Source organism: Aulonocara stuartgranti, assembly GCF_965226115.1.
Source record: "Aulonocara stuartgranti genome assembly, chromosome: 13".
Taxonomy (NCBI): Eukaryota; Metazoa; Chordata; class Actinopteri; order Cichliformes; family Cichlidae; genus Aulonocara; species Aulonocara stuartgranti.
Window position 1 is genome coordinate 14,606,919 of NC_138949.1, and position 16,941 is coordinate 14,623,859.

Below are 16,941 nucleotides of genomic sequence, written 5' to 3' on the forward strand. Positions count from 1 at the left end.
GATAGGACACATATTTCGCGTTGCATTGTTTAGTCCCACATTGTGACATCTGAGAAGTAATATGCTCCAGCAGATGCTGCACCACTCATGCAGGACCGATAAAGATGATGGAGGACCTCGATGATGGTTATCACTGTAACACAGACACACCTCATGGGGCCATATCTGATTGCAAACAGGAGCAATGCTCAACAGTGTGTTGCAGCTCCCAATTGTGAAACAATGTGCTTATTTTCCCTCAGTTTTTAGGGCGGAGGCCTCAAGGAGAAAAAAAGGCATGACGGGCGGAATAAAATGGAGCATTCTTCACGTGGCTGTCACGATGAAACGTACTATATTAATCCAGGATGCGCTTAACTTTCTATGCATTACTTTGCATTGAGAGCATTACAATAAGGATCAAACAGAGTATAGACATGGAAAAGAAGAGACTTGAAAAAGAATTATTTAAAAGAGATCTTACTTGCTGAGGCTCTCGTGGTGTTGTCAGCTTTACTCTCCTGCTGGACGCTGTGGTGGTGGTGATCTCCATGATGGATGTGGATGTCTCTGAGCGATTGGCTGTGGTACTTGACTGTGGGGTGATAGAGGAGGGTGACTCCCCCACAAGCCGCACACTGCCTTGGATCCTTATATTGGGATCCCCCTCTGCGGCCATGTTGAAGACCTTCAAGCCATTATAGTAGAGGCCTGAAAGCTGGCCCTGAAAGGATCGACTGCGATCTCGCTCCCAGCCCCCAATCTGTATAGTGGTTTGGCTGTTGAAGATTGTAAGCTGTCGCCCTGCGGGAAAACAATGTTACATATATACAAGAATGTTGAACTGTGGACTCGGCCACTTTTACAAAGCAAGATAAAAGAACAGAAAGACTGATTTTTTTGCCCAGTGGCTAATGAGAACAATAAATTACGGGTTGTAGAGCAAACCCTGTTAATTTATTGTAGTTAAACGATGAGATGCCTATGAAAAGAAAAACATAAAGTATAAACACAGGATATAGAAAATCAATGTAGCTTTGCTAAAAGGTCAGTCTAATCTGGAATGGCATGGAAAAAAAGATTAAGAAAAAGTAGCACTGTTATGGGAATGCAATAGATTTAACTACATAAAACATATGATAACATAATCTTGAAAGGACTAAATGGATCATTTGTTTGCAGGAAATTGCCTGGAAATAAAACTGAACAAAATTGGATAACAAAGCTAAAAAGATATATGTAACTAAGTTATCTTTCAATTTTTTCTTCAAATTTTAGCATTTATGGACCTCGAAAGCATGAAAAAAAGAAGAAAAACAAGAAAGCTTCATGTGTGGCTGCAGTCTGTGAGAAGTGGACTGGAAGGTTCTCACAGGAGGCAAGAGACACTTCACTGTTATTGTTCATCCTTTTAGCAAAAGCAACCAAATTAAAACAAACAAACAAAAATAAAAATGGTTGGAAAGAAATGAAATTTAAAACAGAACTTTTTATGACACAATTTCAATGGAAAACTGAAAAAAAAGAATTAATATTAAAAAAAAGCAGAACGCTAATTTCACATTGAGTGAAGATAGAAATTAGGTATTTAACTACAAGAAAAAAAATAAAGAAAATCGAAACAAAAAAACAAAGCATGCACTCAGCTTGTTTTATGTTACAGTTCCTTGATCTAAAGTCCTGCATACATATATATATATATGTATATATATTTACAATATATGTTAAAGGGACTCAAAATGCTGATGCCAATTGATATTGCACACTATTTATCTTTGCTAACAGTTTAATCAAAATAGATCAAATGACACTAAAGTAATGTGCTGTACTGTAAATGCATGTTTCAAAAGTGTTTCAAAATAACACTTAGCAACGAATGAACAACTGATGTAGAACTTTTAATTTGTAATTTATGTTTACAGCAAAAAGCGACATGAATTTATAGACATTTTAAAAATGCTGATATTACTTCAGTAAGTGGATTTATATTCATATTTACAGTCCCTTTAACCGTAAGTTGACAATAAACACGTATTAAAAAAAGCTTACATCTATAAAATGAATACATTATTATAAAAAAAACTAAATTTAACTGTTCAAATCATTTTAATTTTAAAGTTTTACTGAACATTTATTTTTAAGGTTTATTATTTACAAAATAATGCTACAACTTGGTTATGATCAAATTATTTTATTTAAAATTTTAATCAGGTTTTTTACCTTTGTCGAGTAGCCATTCGTCAACTACTCGACCAAGTCGGTATGGGATTCGCTGTCTAGCAATCGCCAGGCGTTCGTTATCATTGTTGCCTTTAAAGTTTAAAGAGACATTTCATTGGTTACAATCTGTAAGGTCAAAGGTTAAATATCCATACTTAATGCTAGAGCTATACAACTGCACAAGGTTTTTATATTTAAAAACGTTTTGTATGTTTAAAAAAACAGTATTAACTAAAACATTATTTGACCAAACTTCACTCTTTTTATTTTAATTTTAACCAACAAATTAGGCCTATATTAATTGAAAATAAGAGGACTAGCATATAAATGTTTCATCTAAGTTAATAAACCTATGTTAAAAACCAACCAAAATCACAAATTTATACATCCATTACAATATCTTTACCCAATATTTCCATCCCCATTTATCATTTCCCTCTGTTTTTATCTGACTTTTAAACTGGTTACATTTATACAGCTTCAAAAAGGAACATCATTTGAATTTATTATTAAATAAACCGTTTATGGTTTAAAGGAGAGAACCATTTAACTTTCACATATTACAAATGCCCACCCCATTTATAAAAACACTAATTGACAAGTAATAATAAACTATTTGCCATATAAAACCTAACAGTAAATTCTCTAACGCTTCTAATCAGAGAGAAATCAGAAGACAAAGTAGATACATACACTGTAAACCTTCAAGAACATGGCTTTGACAAAAGCTACAAGTCATAAAGAAGAAAAAGTCACAAGCTTGACCGAGTGTAGCATCGCATACATGTGTTTCAATGACAGTCAAGTGTTTTTAGAGCATAAAGTCAAATAAGTGACATAAATGAGAAAGAAGAGCTACAAAAAAACGACACTCTGTATTGGAGGGGCACTTTGGCATTAATGAGGGCAAACTCTGCATCACCCTTTTGTCAACGCCAATAACCTCTCCAGAACAGAAGACTTTCAGCAAAGTGGCACTGTCTCTGAGTGCTTTTCCCCTGGTATTGTCTGCTGAGATTGAATTCAGTCAGCCCCATTCTTCTGGCAGATTGACAATGTTTGTTCCATCAACTATATTAATTCAGTTCTGGCAGATAAAAGATCCGGTAGCTAACAATGATTCGGTGGAGAATAGCTTCTTAGAGGAGAGGTCTGCTAAGAAAAGGAGGTAACCTTGTAAAAGACGCACACCTCTTCTAATAAAAGATCTAATAAGTTAGAGCATACATAAAAATATATTTTTTAATCACATCAGCTTGAATTACTGTTGAAGACCAGCTAAACAAGAAAAAAACCCAGTTTGAATCTTATCTATACCCCTAATGAAATTTGGTTGCGGATGACCGTGCCTGGGTGGAGCACATAGCATTGTGAAGAAGATTTAGCAACACTTTTCCTTTATGCTGATTGGACAGATACAGTCCAGATTACAGCAAACCCACACAGGAAGGTAATGGGTAACATTTGATATGACTGGTTTAGGAAGGAAGATGAAGTTTGTAATGGACAAACTCTCTTGTAGAGCACATACATCAAGTTTCTGCACTTTTTCTACATTTTTCTTAAAAAGTATTTTAAACTTGTAAACTTGCAAATGCATGTCAACTTCAATTTGTCATTTCTTGTGAAACTTAACTGTGACTACTCAACTTGTTTCACTAAAAAAAGAGGACTTAATGAGCTCCTCGAGAAGTCGTGTAGTGCAGTTTTTAGCATACGTCACTCAAGCAGGAGTAAATAGCGCATTTGTTGAGTCAAGCATGCACAAACGCAGACACAGCTGTGCTTCCTATCATTTTGAATGTGATAAATTAATGAATAATTCTTCATTGCTGTTGCAATGGAACATTTGAGGGCTTTGTCAATTCCTGTCATCTCCATTTCTTAGTCATGGGGTGTTGGTTATGTCACCTCACCATTCCCTGCTACTCTGACACCTCATCTGAGGAGAGGTCAGCATCAAACGGGGACCTGGAGAACATTTATCCTACAGCTGTTGCGAGGACAGCAAGGACATCTGAGTTTAGAGTGAAAAAGAGAAACACCCATTAATACCTTCCTTTTTTAAATGATGTTCATTGATTAATGCTCATTTCTAACTATGCTATATAAGTTACTTGATGGTTGCAGTATGACGTGTTTTTGATGTATTCTAAGCTTTATTCAAAAAATAGTTTTAGTATAGGCTTACATGTTGGTGTCAGAGTTTTAGCGCAGATGACAGTTTGTTGAAGAAGTATGCAAGGAAACTAATAGAAAGGCACAGAGGAGTGTCAGCTCCAGGCGCATAGATACCCAAGAAGCACGCACACATATTCATGCACACTTATCCTCACACACAGCGTGCCACTGTGCCAAAATCCTCTACTTTTGTGCAAAAACATGCTCCATTTTCAAAGACGGCTGCGCTTTATCTGTTTGGCTACGTACCCCATGGCACACTGAGTCTATCCTTATACTGAGGTTAATTAAGTGTGCATATAATCAAGGTCTGATCGTGTATTGATTCCCACTGTGGGACACCGAAGTGTTAAACAATGCTATCCCCTGGGCTTTGATGCAGCAACAGAGCCCATTCATCCTGCCTGTGAGCGGCGCCTGTGACTGCTGCTGAGTGGTGATTTGGTTTGGTGTGGGACAGCCTGGCTTATCTCCTCTGCCAGACAGCAGCGATTCAGCTGAGCCATCCCAACCGACCTGCTTTACCCTCGCTCGCTTGTATTCTTTTTTTTTTGTTAATAAAGTGGTCAGATAAGGTGGGAGCTTTATCTCATTACAAGCCCTAGGACACTCACCACATTAAATGAACAAATATGCAAATGCTTCCTCTGTTCATGGAGCCGGGAGAATTAAAAAAGAACAAAAAAAAGGAGGAACCTACACAAATCGCACTATTATTTTTATTATTCTGCCCTCCCTTTTCTCTAACTGCGCTATTTTTTAAATATCCTCGGTGTTGAGAGCTTGCACAATAGGCTCAATAAGCTCACGGATAGAACAAAGGTAAAACCAGAGCAGATAGGACTGGGCTTTGATGGATAAAGCTAACCATCCTTCCCTTGTATCCCATAAATCAGACTCCACACCACAAGCGGGAAAAAGAGGACAGGGGGTGAGATCGACACGGAGGCAGACGTGGACAGATAGAGGTAAAAAGGACAGGAAAAGAGAACTCGGAGCTCGGAGAGTGGAGTGAGAGACGGTGAGCTCTGTAAGTGCACCACGCTCTGATAACAGTAAAAGAATAAGGCCAGGGACTTCTCCATTATCTTTGTGTGCAGCGTGTGTTCATTGGGTGCTCCGATAGGACACTGCACTGTACCCTGCAGGCCTGGCAGCACCATTGTGATGGTATTACTTCCATGGCCAAGGCTCAGGAGAAGGGGTTGATTTTTTTTTCCTTCTTTTTGTTGCTGCTGAGCCTTTTGTGTGTGATGCAGAATGAAGGCAGAGACAGGATAAAAGAAGGAGAGCTAAACTACAACAAATAGTTGCCTAGTTGTGTGTCTGCATGTGTATTTTGCATTTTAGATTCTAATAATTGTACTAAAGACTTTTAATGACCCATAAGTATGCAGTACGAGACTTTTTAATGAGATTACCAGGGCAGCAATAGAGGCTCTGGCGAAGCAATTATTTCCTTGCTTTAAGAACGATCGCTCCCTCCCCTATAAACTCCTCCTCTCTATCTTTCTCACTCTCTAGCCATCATTTTTATCTTTGCTGTCTACTCTTATTATAATCATTGTTGATCTGTGAGTGGCCTAAGAGTGGCTGAGGGCTGCTATTATGAGTGCGTTAGAGGCATACATGGATACTAATCAAACTACAGGCGAGCTGAGAGAATAATAGCTTTGTGTGCTGGGGGTGCAGGGAGGAACTGCGCAGTAATTGTGATTAGATGTAATTAGTCTGCAACGAGCTTAATAAGGTAGCTGGACTTGGCATTGTCACTGACGCATGATTGGTGGGGATGAGATAGGTCACTTTTCCCTGCAGCAGTTATAACTCATCACTTAGCATAACAGGACAGTCTTGTATCATTCTTATGCTTTTCTGCATTTTCTGCAGTACTGCATGACTTTCTACTACCAAATATGTGTTGTAATGTAATGTACATTGTTGAAAAATGCATAGCAGCAAACCTTTGTCTGTATAATATCACCACTGATGTATACTACAACAACAACAACAACAACAACAACAACAAGTTGTTTTCGCCAACTTCTTTGAATTTATCTGCATGACATGAGTACGAGTATGTATCATCAGGCTTTCGCTGGTCTGCGGGTGTTTGTCGTTTGAAGACTGAGACGGGATGCGGGAATTTAACCCTGCTGTATATTCGGCCCTATCCACAACATGTCAAAAGCCATTAGTTTCTCTTTTCCACCTGAGGCAAGCAGGGAGGGTTGAGTCCAAGTCATAAAAACCATCTTTCATTTGGATGAATGCACTGGTCATAGCTAAAAAGGTCACCAAACATTATGCAAAAGAGGAGCGACAGGTTCAATTTGTCTTCTGTTTGTCTGGTTGCCCACTCATTTTATGCGTGCTCAAAATCTAACAAATGTTTTGCATTTAGTGCTGCAGTTTTTTCTCTCATGGGAAAAAAAACAAATAAGAAAACAACAACAACAACAACAAAAAAAACCACTACACGTGTCCATACAGTAATTTTGCTGTTTGCATTCTCAACAGTCATTTACGCACTCCTTTATTCATCTATAGCTTTTGTCAAAGCCTTTAACAAGTTAAAAATGTCATCAAGTTCAACAACACAGGCAGAAGCATCAATATCTGTATATTCTACTCTATATTCTGCATACATTCTACACAAATATACCAGTGTTGTTGAGTTGTTGCTGAGTTAGATTACTACAGATTTCCTCTCACAAATGTGTTGACACAGAGATTGCTTTGTTTTTTTTCCCCAATCGATCAAAAGATTCCCTCACAACATTGAGTCCACAGTATATTACATCATCAGTAACCAGTAAACTATAAAAGAAAGTGCCAGCAAAACTATTCCACTCTTATAATGTTAAACTACTAAAATACATTACTCTTTTTCAGTTACTAAATGCCTATTACACAGGGCAGTAATTACCAAATTCATCCTCTACTGTCATGTAAACTGTGTTTATGAGAAGTGTTACACAATTTAAATTATTAGTAACACTATTGGCCAGGAAAATTAATCCGGCTTGCTTTTAGTCTGTGAGTAATTGTAGTGTATGCTGTGAAAATTATTAATATCAAAGTGTATTTTTATGTCTAAACAAGATGCCGTAATGAAGCTGATCATCTGGTATTTAATTGTGAGTAAGCAACAGATTTACTTTGACAGTGTTATTACAGGTCCGTCTCCCCGGTGACCTTAATTCAATCAATCTGCTATATTGGCAGACACATAAATACTGAAACCGCACACAATTACTTGCTACAAAAAACTGGTAATTTGTCTGTGGATTGTCTAATGATTTGGGTTACTGTGAGTATACACTGTGCATTGACAATTAGGTATATGGGGGATGTAATGCAGACATGTAGACAGGTTGGGTGGTTGTACTTGTAGGCAGACATATAGGAGTCTATCAGCCCTCGGGTTTATCAGATTGATGCACCACAAAGATCAAAGATTTCGTGAAAAGACAACTCAACAACACTGGTGTTTACTCTCAAAAGCTGCTGGAAACCGAAACATAAAAAGCAATTAAAGCACATGCCAAGTCAACATAAGAACATCCTAACAGATAAGGCTTTAATAGCTTGCTTGATAATATCTGGGTCATTTTATCGCCTCTAGGAGGCAGCAGATGTAATTAAAGGCAAAGTGGGTGACTCACCTGTGGGGTAGCGCTCAATGACTGGCAGGTCATCCACCTGCAGAGTGGCATTACCCCCACTCCTCGTAAACTTCACTATATGGTACTTTCCATCATTTACAAACTTTGACGTCTCCTCAATATTAATGTCATCTGTACCGACATTAAATACAACGGCAATGTTTCCTTTCTCCTGAAAAGAGAAGAACACAAAAAACACTTTCTTTTTTAGTAATCAGTAAACATTGTTGTGAACAGCATTGCTAAGGGACTGTAGCGAAATTAGAGCAGGTGGTTTCAGGAAGGTAGAGAGCTGTGATTTTTATAAGACAATCAGGCCAGTGGCCTATAATTCTTTAAGCACTTTCACTTTTTATAATGAATTAACACTAACTACTTTATTTTATTTTATTTTTTTAACTACTTTATAAATGAGTAGTGCTATGAGAATCCAGTAAAAAGAAAAAAATATTTTAAAAAAAGTATCAGCTGAAATTTTTCATTGTACATCAGTATGGACTAAGAAAACACAATGAAACTATGAATGAAGTCGTTAGCATGGCTTTTCTCATAAAGGGGTAATCAGGTGTACTTTTCAAAACGTGCTTATTGGAACTTTTGTTAGCTCTGCATATACAATGTTTAATATAATTTAGTGTCTATTTATTAAACTACAAGACCTGCTGGGTTGACCATAAGACAGATTACTGTATGGCTGTTTGGATTATTGCACTGGCAGCCGTATCAACACAACATATGTGTTTTTCTCGGATGTGGTATCACTCCTGGAAGTTGCAGTCTTCGAAAAAAAAAAAGAAACAAAAAATAAAACACAAATATGTGCATTGTGTCTTTTGTTGTGTCAAAAAAATCACTTCAGGCAATTATAGGGTTATTTGTTAAGTTTTCCCTTGAGCTGCATATGCTGTGTGCTGGCTGATGCCCTCTGCACGATGCTGACATCTGGTTTTTTAAAGTACAATAAACATGCAGTATGCTATTTATTTCATTCACCCATTCATCCATCGCACAAACACATTCAGTCCTGAATGATATGACTGATTGTGAGCCCTTTGTTAGACTGAATCAGTGCTTGAACACTGGCATCTTTACAGTGACTTAAAAAAACTTAAGAGCAGAAAAATTAAGCAAAAGTCTCAAGGGAAGTTTTTTCCAGCTTAGCCGCAGACTCCTTCACATGATTGATTCACGTGATGCCTATCTATTCTAATAAGCTTTGTTACAGTTCATGATCGAAGTCCCTGAATCCTACTGCTTAATCCAGCTAAGATGAGAGCGTATGTTGGTGCAGCTTCTCTCTCTATGCTTAGGAGCTGCAGTGAAAGGAGCATCTGGTTGGAGGCTCAACCTACTGTAGCAGCACAGCACTCTGCATGTCATTATCCAGTCAGCATAGCCAATACTACACTGCATCCCTAACGTGCCCATATGCACAAACTGCTTTTTCAAGACCCCACCCACACCAGTGCACACACACACACACACACACACAGACACACACTCTTACAGAGCCCAGATGCCTTAAAGTGCAGAATGAGTAGAGCGTGTCTCAAGAGCCAGGAGCTAAAGTGCAATTAAAACCATTTGTAATGTGTCACACCACGTTACCAGAACTAGGACAATTGTATGCTTTGTAATGTAATTTCAACAGATTATATAATCTAATGCATTAAAGCTACAGTAGCAAAACAATTTACTGACTGCTTGCAGGCCTAAACACCAACCGAGAAAAAAAATGAAATCTAGATGGCAACAGCGACACCAGCTCGTCTCGGGGGTTTTTTTTAGATCTCAATGGGTGTGGGGATGATCTTTATACACTTGTTAGTACTCAAATCTTGTGGTGGTTGTAATCTGTCCTGCATTGCATCCTCTTGAAAGAATTCAGCAAGAGTCATAGAGACTGCAGGCCCTCAGCAGAGCTAAATGTAGCTAGAGAGACAGGACATACAAGACCTCTCGCTAATATGGATATTACTTTATTTTAAGCATATAGTGTGAAATCTAACATGAAACTAGAGTTTTTCATTTCAAAGGGGCGAGCACGCACTCAACAGACTAATTCTGGAGTTTTTTTAGTGTCATTGCTCTTAGAAAAAGAGAGACAGAAAAAATGTTTTAATGGACCGACCAACCCAATTAAAATCCTTCTTTTAATAGCCTCCTTCAATTGACTTCTAATGCTCCCCATGGTCTTGTTAATAAATTTACTGCATTTAGTCACAAACTGCCAACTCAAATTTCCCATAGCATAAAAAAAAAGCCTTGAAAGAGATGAAGGGATAGATGAAAGCGAGTGGAAGACAAAGGACAGAAACCACACCATGAGATTTTGGAAGTCAAATGTCAGATAAAAGATAAGAGCTTGAGTATTCAAGCTGAGTAAATGGAGAGCCTTTTTGACATGGTGTCTCCCATATTAAAGTAATTAACTTTGACTGTTATTGCCTCCGCCTTCTGAGGATTTGCTTTACCGCCGCTATTATTTTTTTTCCCCAAAATAATAATAATGCATTACATTTCAGCATTTCTTAAAATTCGATCAACTCAGACAAGCAGTTTCTCAGTTTAGTTCAGCAATGAGAGGAGCCTAATCCTGGTGCTCTAATAGGGTGCAGGCTTATGTCAGATAGTGATTGATAGCTGCTTACATAAACTCAACCCATTACACCCTGCAAAATTTTGGGGCTGCTCACTTGGTAAGTGCTGCTCCCCACAGGGCTGCTCCCCTTGGGAACATACTGTACGGTGCACACATCTCACATCCGAAGAACTCAGCCCTGCCTGACACTCGGCACGCCGCCTTGATTAATTGCTCATCAAGCTGCAATAGAGTTTAATTAACTGATGAAGTTGATCCACCATTCTCCTATAATCTGCTCTTTTTTATGCTTCTCATCCTTTCAGCTGGAGGGTGGTGGAATAGCTTCAGAAATACTCAGGGTGTCAGTTTCTTGTTAAAACTCCCCATCTGCCCTCATTTTACCACCACCGAGATTCTTGCAGCGCTAACCATAAAGCTGCAAAACACTCTGCAGACCGACTCGTCTTTATCGTTATTTTTTCTCAAATTTTCAGTAGCACGGAGAAGCATAATTCTTCTTCTTAAGTATGTCAACAAAACCACATTTGAACAGATATATGAGAAAGCCAATAAAACTACCTTAATGGCGGCTTAGAGAAAACTTACTTAGCGGTCTTGGTAACAGTGTTCTCATAAATAATACATTGATAAATAAATAAACCATATTTTCCCATTAATATTCCCAGTGAAAGAATATAGTGTGTTGCTCATAATCTGCCTGAGGATCAAGCAGATCAGGCAGAATGATCCGCTGACGTTTGAAATAGTTTACTGAAGTGAGTTTATTTCCCCGACCCACGTAAACAGAACGCGAGTGAGAAGTGATATTTGAGATGGTGTTGGGCCTCCTCTCCCATCTCGGCAAAAATGAACACCGCGGTGTAAGCCACCCTAATGTTTAGCTTGTTTATGAGTCATTCACGATGACAAGCATTGTGCACCCGTCACATTTCATATCTCACAAGTCTGACGCCATGGCACTGCAACACATCTCCCTTCAGTGCACATGTCTACGAGGGCTCCGCTGGCAGGTGGGAGAGCACCTCCGTCATTCCCTCGCTGTGTCAGATGTGTGTACACATGCTGAGGGGCTATTACGCTCTTAATGTAGAAGCTAAATGTCTTAATGCAGCTAAGGCAGGCAGCCTGTACTGTTCACCTTATCTTTTAATTACCTCTGAGTCTTGGCTTCTCCCTTTTTCTTTTTTTTTTTCTTCTCAAAGCTTGGTTAATGAAATTACACAAGTAATGGAATAATTAGGAGATAGAAAATGGATTTTTTTTCCTTGAAGCATGTGGTCCATATACTTTAGATTATGCAATAATTCAATGATATACCTGCATTTATGGATCCAACATATACAGGCACACAAACAAGTGTATATTGAATGACATACATTATTTTTTTAGTGCTGTGACTTCACAAAAAAGAAAGTGCTGTAAATACACACATACGAAAAGGAGATTTTATCCTGGTAGAAGCACCGTATGATACATTAACTTCCTAATATCTCAAACAATTTAATGACGTTATGGACTGTAGCAAAGCAATTGTCTCCAGTCGGGCCTGCATATTCAATTTTATTTTATGCTTTGATCTTGTGAAAACCTCTTTGACTCTCTCTTACAGAAACACACACACACACACCTTATATTTTATCTTTATCTATCTTTAGAGTATTTATTTCTATTTGCACAAATAGCCTGATGTGCAGCTGCTAATATAGTGATAAAAACATGATTGACACTACCAATCACACATTAATATCCCCAAATGGAAACAATTTAAACAATTATAAGTCTATTAATCAGATATTATTATCTAGTAATCATATTTTATACAATAATAAAATCAATAAATAAAAAAAAACTTGACATTTATTGACAATGTATGATGTGATGTGTGATTTTCTGTATTTTCATTATGTTTATCGGCTGTGTGTGTGAAAGCTAAGACACTGGGCCTCACCGTTTACATTTACACTACTTCACCTTAAACCAAATGCAGGAACCTGATTTTCTGTTCTCCTTACATCTAAATACCACTGCACCACACTTAACAATAAATCACCAGTGTAGATGAAATTAAGAGGCACAGTGCATTAAAAATATTTAACTGCCTTGATAAGGAACTACAGCTTTGCATAATTTAAACAAAAAGGATATAGTATACCACCGTGCCTGGCATAATAAGGAAAAAAGTGTGTTAACCACCTGCATGGCCTCACAGGCATACCAATTTACAGTATATATTTATAACAGAGCTTTCTGTATAAAAAAAAGGTGTAGGTAAGAATATACATCCTTCTTATTATCTCCATTAACACTATACACTTCCTAAAGGCTCGAAGATAACATTTGGAAGCCTATATCTAAGCTTAATGTAAGCCAGTGGAGTAAATGCTCTTAGATAGCTTCTAAAACTTGAAACAAAGTCGTTCTGCAAGGTTCTCCTCCCCCTTCATTTAACCACTGCCTTAAAGAATCACCAGTGTGGCGAGTTATAACTGCATTGGCTGGAAATTGTGTTTTTTTCAAAATCAAGTCCGCCAGCTGAAGTGCCTAATTATCTGTGAAGTTGGCTTGAAATTGTTTCCATTGCTAGGAGTCTCTATCAAGCCGGTTTCTGTGGGATAGCTTCCCAGTTAATAAATCATCAAGCCAGCTCTAGCAGTGGCTGAAAGGCGCGTGCTGAGAGAGTAGCAGGAGACATACGGCTATTGTACAATTACAAGGGAATCTGAAAACATTCGGTTAAAGCTTCGACACAATACAGCCACAATTTGTTTGTCAAATGCACCAAAGAAACATGTAAAAATGATCATTTTTTATATTATTATAAACTGTGCAATCAGTTGGAAGAAGTTAGCCAGTGCACTTTTCAAAAGGCACTGCTTGTCTTTTACTTAAATGACATTTGCTGTCTGTCTGAGCTCTTTCTCTCACTCCATCTTTGGCCTCTCGTGACACATTCCATCAAGGGAGGTCAACAGATATCTGAAATTTCGTTCTCTCTCACTCAAAGAAATCAATTCAGGTTTCAGGTGATTCTCCTGTCTGTCCACTTATGACAGCTGGCACGCAGTCAGTGTGAATTGACCTTCATCTCTGTCCTCTCCGTCAGGACTTCCTGCGTGCCCCTGAGCACAGTCCGGCTCGCTTCGTCTGTACAATTCATACCGCATGGCTTTCTGGCTAATATTATTAAGTGCACATCTGGGAAGAATGGTAAGTTTTTTTGAAAGTATAAGTCAAGTAAAACTAGGGGCAGATAAGCATATGGCCCAAATGACCCTTAAGTCGCAAAATGTGGAGCCACAAAACTTTTTTTTGAACTCCACTCAAATAGTTTTTTCAGGAGAGCAAAAACAACAGAGTTTATTCTCTTTTTTCTGTGATGCTGTTGCAAAATCAAATTTGTGGATTGTATAAGTCTTACAATACTTTGGAGACGGTGTTATAATTTAGAAGGTTCTCACTGAAGAAGGTTTGCAGTTATAATGAGATGATTTCTCATTAATGTGCAAGCCTTTCTTTTTCTACTGAGATCTGTTCCACCATGTTTTCTCACCGTACGCACTCTTCCTGCAATTATGCGACAGGTTTGCTAATCTCGTAAAAGGTGTCACACATATCTCACCTCGGTAATCCAGAATGCAATTTTCAACACAGTTTGGTTAAAGTGTGTCACATTTCCATAATTGCCCCCATTAATTTATAGAACACTGCATGTGTCACTAGATTTCATGAATTTGTAAATGTGGCACAATGGAGATGAAGGTGGGGAAAAGGTGCAGCTGATGACTATTTTCTTGGGACAGCTGCCATAAAACTCTCAAAATGATTCTCAGTTTTCTCATAGCTCCACGTTTGGGTCTGTTCAAGATAGAAAACCCAAGTGGAACTAATACAACGAGAAAAGCTTGAGTCTGTCCTTATAACGGTCACACTTGTGGACTAAAATAACCCGACTCCCAGTGTGAAGTGGCAAGGTTGCAATCAGGGGCACATTTTCTTGCTGTTAGTGAGAGATGTAAAGATTCAGTGGGAAAATGTAATTTATGATTTGAAAAATTAAATGCAAAAAGGCTTAAAATTAAGCAAAACATCTCTTTGGTCTTTGTTTATTTTGTAGGCATAAAAGTCATAGTAATTGTTGTAGGTAAATGTTGCTAAACATGTCAAACCACATTAGCTCCTGATATATTTGTAACATATCCACCTTTATTATATATATATATATATATATATATATATATATATATATATATATATATATATATATATATATATATTTTTTTTTTTTTTTTTTAACTTTAATTAAGATGCCATGTCACAGTTTGAATTAATCTCACTTCTATGAACTCTCCTACTGAGAAAAGAGTTTATTAAGAAAAAAAAGCAAACCAATCTTTCTCTTTTTGTTTTTGACTGTAGCGAACAGAAAAGGTGTGACAAATTTATAATTATAACTAATATAATGCTGAACACTGTGGATCAACTTCTACAGAACCAAACCTAATTCAGTGCTTGGTATGGTTTGATACACACAAATCTTTTCACCTGCATTTTCTTTCCTTACACCTTGCCTTCATGAAACAGGCAGCTGGAAGCCTTATGTAATGAAATGTAAATGCATTTCAATTAGCCTGAAATGCTAACACATTCTATTTCTAATCTATATTTTCTCTCTCCTTTTTTTTTTTTGATGCAATGAAAATGTTGCACAGGGGAAATTACAATGGATGAAGAATGCATGGGAATAGTGAGCAGGAGCTACTAACTATGGAACTGGGATAATGCTGTGACATGTTTGCAGAGAGAATTCATATGGGAAAACTGTAATGTTTCCATCGCAGCCGACGAAAGGGAAGCAGAAAATACATTGCTACCCAGCGCGCACAAGACACAGAGACAATGCAATTACAACCAAACGGTTAAGATCTCTTTGTTTGGTAATGCTTTGCATTCTTGTCCACAATTATTCAGATACAGACATGCTCAAAGCAGTGCTTGCAAAGGAAAGCTTGTCACAATATTTGGGCTTTTGTTATACGGGCCTGTTGCAAATCCAATTCCAATTATATAAAAAAAAAAAGTCCAATTATTTATTTCTTAAGCTCTGTGAGAAAATGGCAATTAATGAATTCAGTTATCAGCTGCTAGCCTATTGGTTAGAGCTTACAAGCCCTTTGAGATTCTTGAATTAAGTTAATTATGTGGTAAAAATGTACTGTTGTGGTTGTAGGGTGAAGGGGAAGAACTAGGTTTTGGAGCCTATAACCTATGATATTTATTTTTTCTAAGTACCCTGAAACTAACATAAGATTTCTATTTTCATGAAGGAAAAACGTGTTGTTGTTTTTTTTTAATTGAGGATCTGTAAACAAAAAATAACATTAAGTGATGGAAACAACCTCAAAGCCTCCATACTGCACAAGTTCCACCGTAGTCACCTCTAAATGAGACTAGTATGTTGTCGGATTTAGAGCAGTGGATGAAGTCCAACAATTTTCAGCACCACCATTAACTGCTACTTTGAAGCTATCTTACATTTGGCACCAGGAAATAGACACACTTGCCTGCTACACCAACAGCGCAAATTAAACTTAGGACTTGCTACTTTTAGAACGCTATCAGAAACAGAAGCAGCACCAGCCTTTTACTGAGCTGTGAACACATCAATAAAAGGTGGAACTTTGACACTGAATATACTGTTTGTAATATTCATCTGGTGTTGTTGAAGTTATTTATGACTGCTTTCTGGTTGTAATTAGAGAATTATGTTTAAATGCTCCAGACGTATCAAGCTACTTGTTGGGTATTTCATTTTTTATTTTTTTTTGAGTCCATAACACAGAATAGAGCACTTTTGTTTTTCAAATAACAGTTCAAGCCTCTCTAGAGTTAAGTCTCTATATTATAGACATTATAATTAGGTAACATTAAGGAAATAGCTTATCACACATTATATTTGTCATTTTCCAATACGAAAAGTCACATTTGTTAAAAATTACACTGAAAAACAATATTTTTGCTATTTTACTCGTCATCTGTTTATATAGCATTCATTTAAAGTTTCCTACAGCAGACGTTACTGTTGAATAAATTAGGAAATTATTAACTCTGATTTATTATTTAGTGTGAATCACTCCTTAAATTTTTGTACATAAAAGCTATAAAGAGGGGTTTTTTTCGAACGTAGAAATTGTAGACTTAATCATTTTTTTCCCCCCGGTGTACAAATATTAATAAATTACTATTTTTAATCTATATACAATATCTAATATCAAACCTAAAAATCAATCC

General features: G+C 37.3%; 1 protein-coding gene across 18 annotated transcripts in view; it reads right to left on the reverse strand.

Annotated features, from left to right (window-relative positions):
- Nucleotides 1-16,941, reverse strand: part of LOC309720212 (neurexin-1a-like) — a 256,636-nt gene that overhangs the window by 36,308 nt on the left and 203,387 nt on the right. For 13 of the 18 annotated variants that reach the window (XM_082556897.1, XM_082556887.1, XM_082556904.1 and 10 more), the window contains 3 exons: nt 8,049-8,220; nt 2,200-2,289; nt 464-783 (listed from right to left, as the gene is read on the reverse strand). In XM_082556897.1, the coding sequence (XP_082413023.1) occupies nt 464-783; nt 2,200-2,289; nt 8,049-8,220 (582 nt within the window). The remainder of the gene's footprint in view (nt 1-463; nt 784-2,199; nt 2,290-8,048; nt 8,221-16,941) is intronic. The other 5 variants (XM_082556890.1, XM_082556889.1, XM_082556888.1 and 2 more) reach the window with 1 other exon arrangement.